This window comes from Equus przewalskii, chromosome 7 (genome assembly GCF_037783145.1).
Source record: "Equus przewalskii isolate Varuska chromosome 7, EquPr2, whole genome shotgun sequence".
Classification (NCBI taxonomy): domain Eukaryota; kingdom Metazoa; phylum Chordata; class Mammalia; order Perissodactyla; family Equidae; genus Equus; species Equus przewalskii.
In genome coordinates, this window is record NC_091837.1 from 3,444,459 (window position 1) to 3,455,738 (window position 11,280).

Genomic DNA, 11,280 nt, shown 5'->3' on the forward strand with positions numbered 1-11,280 from the left:
AGGTGGTGAGGCATTTGGGCCCAAAGGCCAAGTGGCCTGGGCGAGCAGCACTTCTCGGCCAGGAGGATGGGCAACAGGGCAGCTGAGGCCCCTAGGGTCCAGGTGTGGCCACTGAAATTGCCGACTGCCCTACCACCACCCCTACCAGGGAGCCCCTGCACTAGGCCGGAGGATCTTGGGGAGAGACCCCAGTCACATCAGGCCTTGATACCGATTTGTTCTGGACCGTGCCCTCAGGGCCAGGTCCTTCACTGTCCTATCGGGGTGGACTGGCACCTGAAGGCTTTCCAGAGCTGTTGGAGCATAAAACACTAACGGCACTGAAACTACAGGCTGGCTGTTTTCTCAGGAAACTACTGGGGGGTGGGGAGCAGGGCTGGGGGGGCCCAAGGGGAGGAGAGCAAAGGCACAGCATAAGGGGCAGACAAGGCAGTATAACCAGGAACTCTGCCTTCTGTGCACCTCCCTCCACCTCTACACCTGAAAACTGCCCCCCAAAATGAGATTTTCCAGGCCAAGACACTGGGGCACCAGCCTACCAGAGAGTGACCCTGAGGAGAAGGGCGGAAGGCTTGGTCTCCCCAGGGCAACCTCTGCCCCTCTGGAAGATGAAGGAAGATGGAGCTGAAAGGTCCAGGCCCAGCTGACCCTCTGACCCCGCATGCCAATCAGACAGGGATCCCAACCCCTACCCTCTTCCCTGCCAGCCCTCAACCACGTGGTGGCCCTGCCCCTGCGGTAGGGACAGATTCGGCTCCAGGCTCCGCCCAGTGCAGTCCTTAGCGTGGCCTGGGAGGCTGATTTGAGTTGATTCCTGGGGTGCTTCTGGGGACGCAGAGGAAAGGCTAGGCAAAAGGCACCCGAACGGCAGATTCTGACGGGGCCCCCCTTCCAGTCACTGTCCCGACCCTGCACCTATTCCTCCGCAAGCCAAGGAAGCCCGAGTCAGCCATGATGTCCACACCGTTTATTTCTCCCGACCGGGAGGTGGGGGTCGCTGGAGGTCGGGCGGGCAGAATACGGCGGGCGGCGGGGCCTGGTGCAGGCGGGTCGGGCCCGCACGGCCCTCAGGCGAAGGTGGAGCCGTTCCAGCCCACGTTGGCCGCGTTCATGTCGTAGTAGTTGATGTAGATCCTGCGAGGGATGGAAGCCAAGCGGGCTCAGCGGGCTGCACGGTCGCTGGCCGCGGACTGCGCGCGCCCCCCGCCCCGCCGCGCCCCCACGCACCTGTCCGGGCTGACGCGCAGGCGTTCGGCCAGCAGGCCGCACAGCAGCTTGCTGTAGGAGCGGTTCTGTGCACCGCCAATCTTCCCGATGCTGTGCAGGCTGCACAGGGCGCACGGCTCGCTCGAGCCGCCGAAAGTCATGAGCTGGTCCGGGACCACGTGCACCGCGATGTACTGCGGGGGAAGGGCGCGGTCAGCCGGTCCCAGCGACCTCGCCGGGCCCCGGGCGTCCCCCGTCCCTTCCCCGCGTCCCGGAGTCGCCTCCCCGCGTCCACGGCCCCGGCCCACCTCTTCGGCCAGCACCCCCCTTCCTATTCCCTCCCGGCCAACCTGGGCTGGCTTGCCCGTGGCCTGCACCAGCTGCTGGGTGAGCTCGGAGAGGAGCCCGTCCGGCACGGAGGCGCGGGGCACGTTGGTGTTGACCACGAACATCGGCATGATGGCGGAGGGACGCCGGGCACTGTGCACAGGAACCGACTGAAACGCGCGCCGCAGCAGACCAGGAACCTGAGCTACGTGACCGCGGCCGGGCACCGCCCGCCGGCGGCAGAGGCCCCGCCTCCCGTGACGTCACCGCCGGCGGAGGCCCAGCCCCGTGAGGCTGCGGCTCGGTCTCGCGTGGTGACGTCACCGCCGGCGGAGGTCACCCAGCGTGGCGGGACTCCGGGGGGCTGGGCGATGGCTTCCCGGCCCCGCGCACTGTCTCAAAGCTATTCTCCACATGGCGGCCAGAAACCTGCCTGTCCTTCTTTTCTTTGTCAGTCCTTTCATTTAGTCACCAGTAGTTACTAAGCGACGTCTGTGTGCCGGGAGCTGGGGTTGCTGCGGTTAAAGGGACAGGTGACACCTTGCCTTCCGGGAGCTCACGGCCAGCCAAATAGATGAAGTCCCAGCTCATTCCACCACACGCACTGGGCCCTTCTGTGTCCTTAGTCTCTGGGGCCACATGTCCCTAACGGCTACAGTCGTGGCCTTGTTTGTGTGTGTGAGTGTGAGATGGGGAGAGGTAGTCATTGCTACGGGTGAGAGGGGAGTTGCCACAGCAGAGTCACTGTCCAGGTTCCTTTTCCGCACCCGCTCTTCGGGGTGGGTGAGGATGCTGCCAGGCACCCAGGGGAGGGGCAGGGAGTAGGAGAGGAGGCCCAGACAGAGCTCTGTGGGCCAAAGGCGGTCAGCAACTGTGTCTCAGAGCCCACCCGTAGAACCTCCATGCCTTGGGCAACTTCTTTGCAGGTCTGGGAAACTTGAGCTCCTCAGGGAGGCCCCACCGGAGTCAGGTCTTCTAGGGTTGCCCTCTCACCGAGCCCTGGGTGAGTTCTTTGTCTCTTCCACAGATGATAAGCTTGGTGGCATCTAGTGAGTGCCAGGCATATGAGAGACATGAACAGAATGAATGAATGAGTGAATGAAGAGAGGCATGACACGCAGGGAGGGGACATGGCAGCAGATGGACTGGGAGCTGGATTGGGGCCCTGGCTGTGCCGAGGGCCAGGCCTGAGCCTGCAGGCCCTGACATCGCTGGGTGTAAGGGCCTGTGGCTGAATGGCCGCCCCCACTCCCTGGTCAGAGTGCTGTGCTAGAGAACATTCTCCTAGGCGCTGGAGGGGTCATGGTGCATTTGGCTGAGTCCTCAGAGCTCTCCAGGAAGGTCCTGTCCTTGGTCTCTGGCAGGTCTGATCCAGTTAGGGTGGCACAGCACACACTGGCCTTGGCAATGGCCATGTGATAAAGCGAGGACTCTCATGCCTGTGGGACCAGCCAGCCTCCGGTCAGGAGGTCCCACGGCCCAGTAGTGCAAATAGCCTGTAAGTGTGGGTTCCTCCGGCTGGGCCTCAGGCTGCTCCCCTCCTCGCTCTTAAACCGCACGCTCTTACCTCTGCCAGGGCTCCCTTACCGCTGATGCACTGATGCACTCCGGGCCACGGCTCCTGCTCAGGGTTCTCCTCTGAGCCCCAGCAGCCGACTCTGCACTTCCTGCTCTCTACGTCCACATCCAAGGGCATGGTTTTCCTCCCACATCTAGTCGCCTGCCAGTGAAACATATCTTCCTCCATTGTCCTCCTTGTCCTCACTTCTCTCCGCCCCCCTTGGTGTAAGTTAGCTGGCATCACCTTTGGCCTGGCTGGCTGCTGTGACAGCTGCTGTGGTGGCCTGCTCCTCCCCGGAGGACTCTACCTCCCTGCCGCCTGGCAGCGGGTCTGGCTGTGTGACTTGCCCCGTGAAATGTGAACGGAAGTGACATGAGTGACTCTAGGCAGAAGATTCAACAGCCAGGGCCTGGTTCGCAGTCTCTGAGAAGGCGCAAGTGGGTGATGAGATGGAGCCTTGCCAGCGAACACCTGCGATGCGCATGTCGCTGAGCTACTGGGATTTTCAGGTTGTTGCTGTAGCAGAGGGGAGCCTTCCCTGATCGGCACAGCCTCGGAGCCATGTACCGTGTCCTCTTACCCTTCCTAGGGCAGTCAGTGCCGTCTTAGAGAGGCATCCGAGGATGTGATCTGATTCCCAGTCCCGCCTCATGGACACTTGGCTAACCTCTCTGAGCCTCAGTTTCCCCACCTGTAATTTGGGATGATAGTAGTGGCCACTTTACAGAGGGGTGTTGGGAGGACCAAATGGTCTAAAGACTGCTGCTAGGCCCCCTGATGCTAGCGGTAGTGCTATGACAGTGCCCTGGGTGACATGGTCTCCGCCCTACGTCTGGCACCACCCTCCCTGGCTTCCTGGATCTTGTGTACTGCCCTTCAGGGCCCTGCTCCTGGCTCCTGGGCCGGACGTTGGTCCTGAAATGCAGTTTGCCTGTGCTTTCCCTCATCTGACTTGGGCTCAGTTGCTTGGGAAAGCCCCAGAGCTCCTGGCCTGGTCAGGTCTTGTAATGTGCCCAGCACCTGTCCTGTCCTTCGAGGCTGTCACCATATTTGTATCTGTGAGGTGATGCTTCCTTTCCGGTGGTAACTCCACGAGGTTGGGGACTGCCTCTTTTTGGTCATTGCTGTACGTGTACCTCCTGACCCATTACCTTGGGGAGAGGCAGAGGACCTCCAAAGATGTCCACGCCCTAATCCTTGGAACCTTCGAATTACAAGGCAAAAGGCACTTCATGGATGTAATTAGGGTTACGCACCTTAAAATAGGGAGATTATCATGGATTATCCGGATGGGTCCAATGTAATCACATGAGCCCTTAAAAGCAGAGAATTTTCCCCAGCTAGAGTCAGAGAGATGCGGCAGAAGGGGAAGTCAGAGAGACTTGAAGCAGGAGAAGGCCTCGGTGCGCCATCACTGGCTTTGATGATGAAGAGGGCAGGGCACTCAGTCATACAACCGCAAGGAACTGAATTCTGCCGACAAGCTGAATGAACTTGGAAGTGGGTTCTTCCCCAGTTGACCTCGAGACACCCTGACTTTGGCCGTGTGAGACCTGAAGCAGAAGACCCAGTCACTTCCTGCTGGACTTCTGACCCACAGAAACTGTGAGATAATAAATGTGTGTTGTGTTAAGCTGCTAAATTTGTGGTAATTTGTTCTAAGAGCAATAGAAAAGTAACGCCCCTGGCATCAATAGGCGCTCAGTAATTATCCACCGAGCAACAGGACACAGGCACCGGGAGGCGTCGGCAGACATGGCTGCCGGCCTGCCTGGGCGCCTCTCCCGTCCTCCTCTCGGACAGACTCCCAGCTCTGTTCGGTTAGAATGTTCACAGTCCCAGAGCCCCTGGCAACCAGGAGTGGCCCCGTGAGGCTCCTGCAGTGTCCAGGGTTTATCGGGCAGCAGCTGCTTTCCTGATGGAGGCGCACCCTACCCCACTCCTCCTGCCCCGCCTGGAACTTGGACACGACCCCCGGGTGTGCAGCAGCTGTTAGGCAGCTGGGAGCTGGAAAAACACAGGCAGAGAAGCGGAGAGTGGCAGCCCCGAGGAGCCTGGGGCTCTGCCTGCTCTGCCCAGTGTCTTCCGCTGCCTTCCTGTTACAGGAGAAAAAGAAGCCTCTGCTGAAAGCACCATTTGTCAGGGTTTCCGACATTCGCAGCCCCAGTGCAACCCCTGGCTGGTGCAGAGGACTTCTTGAGGGCCGTGGGTGAGGGCTGTCGGGCAGAGAAGGGGGATGGAAGGAAACCTCACAATGTCGGGAAACACCAGCTGGAGGAGGAGGGGTACGGCCCACATGAGCACCCAGTAGGCAGCCTTGAGCAGCCAGCCTCCCTGCCCTTGCCGGTTGAACGTCTCCGTGGATGGGATCCAAGTCCCCCACACTGCAGGGAGGGTGTGGGGGAGGAGGGAGGCCCGCCAGCTCCCTCAAAGGGGCTACCTGCCCTGCACCAGCCTCACTGTCCTCGGCATCCCTCCCCTAGTCATGCTTGGTGCATCACTCCCACAGCAACAACCCAGCCAGCCCTGAGCCCCCGACTGTCTGGGCATGCACCACTCCCCAAGCCCTTGTTCACTGAATGTGGTCAAAGTCCAGCAAAGACACCCCCATCCTCCTCCACTCATAGTAGAAGACGACCTGGCGGGTCATCATCCCTGCTGGTGACCCCCCACCCAGCTGTACCCAAAGATACAGGAATGCAAAGAGGGGTGTCTGCCAGGAGTCTGCCCACTGCAAAGGAAGGGCCTGGGCTCGGCGGGAGCCAGTGGTCACGGCCAGCTCTCTCCACAGGACCTAAGACATGGTTCAGAGCAGGGTGATCTGGGTTGAGTTGCTCAAACTCTGTGAGCCTCACTTTCATAATTTCAAAAGGAAGGTGGTAATTCCTTTCCCGTGGACTCGTGTGAAGATTAAATGAGATTTAAGGACAAGTGCAAAGTTCCTGGCATACAGCAGGTGCTCAGTAAATGCTCCCTGATCTTACTGCATTGTAACCAAGCACCCTGGAGCAGGAAATGGACTAACAGGCTTGAACTCCAACAGTGGACATTGGGCAGAGTGGTCGACTGTGCTTTCCTTCTCTGCTGGCCAGGTCCTGTCCCCACCCAGCTCTCCCCTTGCCAGATCCCATCAAGGCTGAGGGCCAGCTGCTCAGGAGCCCCCAGGGCACGTGCCTGCTCCAGCTGCTGCACAGGAGGTGACAATGGTGCAGCCTAGCTCAGACTCACACCCACGAGCAGCTCACAGTAACTTGTCCCAAAGGTGGTGTACTGGGCTTCTGAGAAACCCTCACCTCCTGGAGCACTGAGGAGGCATAAGCATGCACCTTAGGGGGGCACCTCAGAGAGTGTGGGGACACATGTCATTGGAGTGAGCGGGATGAGACCATTGGAGGGTCTGGCTCCCATGATTACAGGATAAATTCCCCAGCCTGGCCTTCAGGGCTCCCACCTCGGCTCAGAGCCCCTCTCCACCACTGCAGTCCAGGTGGACTCTGGGCTTCCCCTCTGACACCTCCCCTCTGCCCAGGGCTTTCCCATGTCCACTGAGCAGCACCCACGGCTCCCACGAAGCCTTCCTGGCACTTCCAGCTGGAAACCCACCCATCTCTAGGCTTCCTCAACCTGGGCCTACGTGGACATGTTTCCATGGTCTGCCTCCAAAGAAAGGGGTGTGTGTGAGTGTGTGTATGTGTGCATGTGTGTGCACATCAGGGCCTGGAGGCCCGTTTCTTTCCTCTCTGTGTCCACACTGCTCCTGGCTCTCGGCCTCCCTCCCTGGCCGCCTGGAGCCAGACAGGGCTGAGTAGGCAAAAAATTGGCCTCTGCCCCTGGAATGTCGCTCCACCGCTGGGGCAATGGGGAGGGACCTGGGCTCCCCTGCAGCATCCTTGTCTCTCTCTGGGTGTCTGGTTCTCCCTAAGCTCTGGCGATTCCCTGCTGCCTGCAGAATGAAGCCAGGGAACGGGCAGGACACGACCTCATCTCGCGCAGGCTCTGTGTCGAGGGCCAGGGTACGGGCTCCCCACCTGCCTCTGCAGAGCCTGAGTCATGGCCTCTGTCCTCTATGGCCCGCCGCCCGTCCTGGCCCCACCCTCAGAGAGCACCAGCTCAAGCCCTGCTCCACTACGAGTCCACAGTGTCACCCTGGACCCTCGGCCCCTGGGCCTCCCCGACCCAGGGCAGGGGTAGCAAAAATGAGGTCAGGTAGCAAAAGAGCCAGGGCAGGGGAGGCAGTGTGGTGCGGTGGTCACGACACCAGCTTCAAGCCTGGCCCTGCCACCTAGTGGTGAGACTTGGGACAAGCCATTGCCCTCATGTTCCTCTGCTTCTGTGTAAGACGGGGATATTGAAAGTACTTATTTCATGGGGCCCTTGTTAGGATTAAAGGGGCCAACGCTTGTGAAGCACTCAGAACAGTCCTGATATGCAGAGACCCTTCCACAGATGTCAGCTCTGGATGGTGGTGCTGACGGTGCTGCTGCGAGACTGTTTCACTCTCTGCGAGGTGAGGGTCCTGGGTGCCGCCTGAGGACAGGGAGTGGGGTCCTAAAAGAATATGTGTAAATGGAGGGAATCAGTGAATGACTCAGCTGAGGCACAGAGAGGGCGACCTGTGTCCCAGCAAGAGGGAAGCAGAATCTCAAAGCGTTCGAGGGGGGAGCGGATGAGAGAAAATGTGGGGGAACGGACTGTAGCCCTTTGGAAGCCACACCTGTGACCCTCGTGCACAGTACATGCACCCTGGCCACCATGCAGCTGCCTGACCACTGTTTGCTGGCCGGTGAGAGAGGCTGGGCCCCTGGCTCTGGGCCCTGGGAAGCTGAGACACACAGCCCAGGTAACCAGCAAGCAAGCGAGGGAGGGGTGCTGGCCAGGAGAGGGAGGCAGCCAAGCGCTCTGGGAGGTGGGGAGAGGCCACACTGGGTCTGGATCCTGGGCAGGTGGGCCAGGACTGGGGAGCTTTTGGCTATGGGGGGAGAGCATTTCAGGGGGATTTGGGGTCTGATAGAGACCAGCAGACAGGACACGAAGGGGCTGGCTGGGGGCCCAGGCTGCTGGGACCCCTCCATTAAGAGTGGTCTGGGGACCGGAGGTCAGGCACTCACTCGCCGGGCAGGCCTTGGTGTCTCCACAGTCAATGAGGAGGCAGGGCGGGCTCTCGGGGAGCAGGGGCAGGGAGGCCCGTGGAGCAGCCCGGGAACCAGGCAGCTGGCCAGCAGCAGGGGCCAGGCCCGCGGCCGCCCAGGAGCTCCCTGGGGAGGCAGAGGAGAGGCCGGGCCAGATGCCTCCTTGCCAGAGCCATCCCTCCTAGCCCTCCGCCTCTGCCCCCACCCTGGCTCCTGCTCTGCCCCTGCCCCCCATTCCCCTGCCCACCTGCCTACAGAGGACAGGCGTTATCCAGTGGTTGTTCTTAACGCGTTCTGGGTCAGGATGTCCGCCCAGCAAGGACCCAAGAGAGGGCCAGGGGAGCAGGGAGCTTCTCCTCGATCAGCACCATTTGCCCAGGGGCCTAGGCCCAGCCTCTCCCTGTCTTGAGATAACCATGTTCTGAGGCTGGTGCTCTCCCTCCAACCCCTCCATCAGGCCACCCTCACTCAATGCAGCCTTCGCTCTGTCCCTATCCTAGCTCTGCTCCTTGTCCTGGTGGCGTCTCAAAAGGCAATCCACACTCAAGCGGGAAGAGCTAATAACAGCCTAAACCCAAACTGGGAGATTTCAGGCTGTGGGGCTTGAAAAACCATCTGAGGACAGAAAGACTTACTGGTGGCCCCAAACCCTCCATGCAGGTGGTGTTGGTTGCCTGAGCCTGACCTGTCCCATCAGGATCCCCAGTGCCGGGAAGATGGCTGAGGTCATGGCCACAGCTCCTGGGAACCCCTCGAGGCGCTCTCTACAGGTACTGGGGCTGCAGGTTCATGCTCACACTTGGACAACAGAGACAGGTCGGCCACCAGGCCGGATCCCCTGTGATGCCCAGGCCATCTCCCCCACCTCTCTTGGCACGGTCTCTCTGTCTGCAGGGTCCTATCCTGAGTCTCCATCTCCTTGCCCAGCTGAGGGGTTCCTTGGGCAACAAGGACTTGCAACGCCCACCCCACACGCCCAGAGTGTGGGAGGCCTCACCAGGGCCAATTCTGGCTGGGAGAATGGTGAGTGTGACACAGCCCAAGGGTTGGGCCTGGGCTGGGGCCGTCTCTGCAGCCCATGCTGCAGAGACATCCATGGGACCAGGGAACATAGTGTGTCTAATGCAGTCCCAGACCTGGGACACCGTCTGACACCCGCCCTGCTCACAGTCTGTACACCATGGGAATTCGAGGGACGCCTGCCAATGGATCCTTTCTCATGAATCTTCACTGGAGGCCAGCAGCGGCCAGGGTGGTGATTGGAACCCAAGGTTAAGCTGGGGAGGCTGGTCAGCAGAGGCAGTGATGGCGCAGAGGGCACAGAGAAGCCAGGCTCCAAGAGTGCTGACGCCTGCTTTCCAGAATGCTCTACAGTTACTGGACACACAGGGGCTTTGTCCTCATCCTTCAATGCTCCTGCCTCCAATGGCTCCAGCTTTAAAAAGAACTCCAGCTAAGCCTGCCCTTGGGAAGCCAGCTCAGGTCACTTCTCCTTGAGACCTCTCCTGACCCCCACTCAGAGACTCCTTTCTCCCCAGAAAGCCCACCGCCCACCATGCCCACTCATTTGGCACTTACTGCCTCCTACTAAAGGTCAGTCAAATTCTTTATTACACAACAAAGGTCAGTTGATGTTCTGACCTAGGTGCCCAGGTAATTCAAGGGCGGGAAGATGGCCTTTTGAACAAACGGTGCTAGTATGACTGGATATCCATCAAAAATAAACAAATAAAACTCAACCCTATCTCATACCTTGCATAAAAATCAACTCAAAATCAATCATCCACGGGGCTGGCCCCGTGGCCGAGTGGTTAAGTCTGTGCGCTCCACTGCAGGCGGCCCAGTGTTTCGTTGCTTCGAATCCTGGGCACGGACATGGCACTGCTCATCAAACCACGCTGAGGCAGCGTCCCACATGCTACAACTAGAAGGACCCACAACGAAGAATATACAACTATGTACTGAGGGGCTTTGGGGAGAAAAAGGAAAAAATAAAATCTTAAATAAAAAAAATAAAAAAAAATCAATCATCCACATCAGTGTAAAAGCTAAAACTATCAAACGTCTAGAAGAAAATCTGTGCAATGTTGGGATAGGCAAAGACGTCTTGGGACACAGAGCATGAATCATAAAAGATACTATTGGTAACTTGGACTTTATCAAAATAAAAATGTCTGCTCTTAGACACTCTTAAGAACACAAAAAAGCTACAGACTGCAAGCAAAATGTGCAATACACAGATCTGACAAAGTACTGGCACCTAGAATGTACGAAGAATTTCTATAAGTCAAAAATAAGACAAACAACCCAACAAAAAATGACAGACACTAGAAGAAAAGCTAGAAGACCACGGGTTTGGTAATGACTTTTTAGATATGACACCAAAGGCACAATCCATGAAAGAAAAAATTGATATGCTGGACTTCATTTAAATTAAATATTTCTGCTCTGTGAAAGACGTGGTCAAGAGAATGAAAAGACAAGCCACAGACTGGGAGAAAATATTTCCAAAAGACCTATGTGATAAAGGATTCTTATCCAAAATATACAAGGAACTCTTAAAACTCAACAATAAGAAAACAAACAACTCAATTTTTTAAAACGGGCCAAAGACCTGAATAGAGACACCTCACCAAAGAAGACATACAGTTGGCAAACAGGCATGTGAAAAGATGCTCCACATTATGTCTCCTCAGGGAAATGCAAATGAAAATAACAACGAGATGCCACTACACACTGATTAGAATGGCCAAAATCTGGAACACTGACATCACCAAATGTTGCTGAGGATGTGGAGCAACAGGAACTCTCATTTGTTGCTGTTGGGAATGCAAAATGGCACAGCTACTTTGGAAGACAGTTTGGCAGTTTCTTACACACAAAACATACACTTACCATGTGATCCAGCAATCCTGCTCCTTGGTATTTACCCAAAGGAGTTGAAAACTTCTGTCCACACGAAAACCTGCACATGGATGTTACAGCAGCTTTATTCATAATAGCCAAGACTTGGAAGCAACCAGGATGTCCTTCAGTAGGTAAAAGGATAAACTGTGA

The 11,280-nt window shown here is 57.6% G+C and overlaps 1 protein-coding gene across 2 annotated transcripts; it reads right to left on the reverse strand.

Annotated features, from left to right (window-relative positions):
• Positions 1–952: 952 nt before the first annotated feature.
• Positions 953–11,252, reverse strand: MIF (macrophage migration inhibitory factor). Of its 2 annotated transcripts, XM_070626868.1 has the most exons (4): positions 11,119–11,252; positions 1,557–4,647; positions 1,228–1,400; positions 953–1,134 (listed from the first exon to the last, which is right to left on the reverse strand). In XM_070626868.1, exons 2-4 carry the CDS (start codon positions 1,662–1,664, stop codon positions 1,068–1,070), a joined length of 348 nt encoding a protein of 115 aa, XP_070482969.1. In that variant the 5' UTR covers positions 1,665–4,647; positions 11,119–11,252; the 3' UTR covers positions 953–1,067. The 2 variants fall into 2 exon arrangements, with proteins under 2 accessions (XP_070482969.1, XP_008506554.1); XM_008508332.2 differs by lacking the exon at positions 11,119–11,252 and having other exon boundaries at positions 1,557–4,697.
• Between the last annotated feature and the right edge of the window lie 28 nt (positions 11,253–11,280).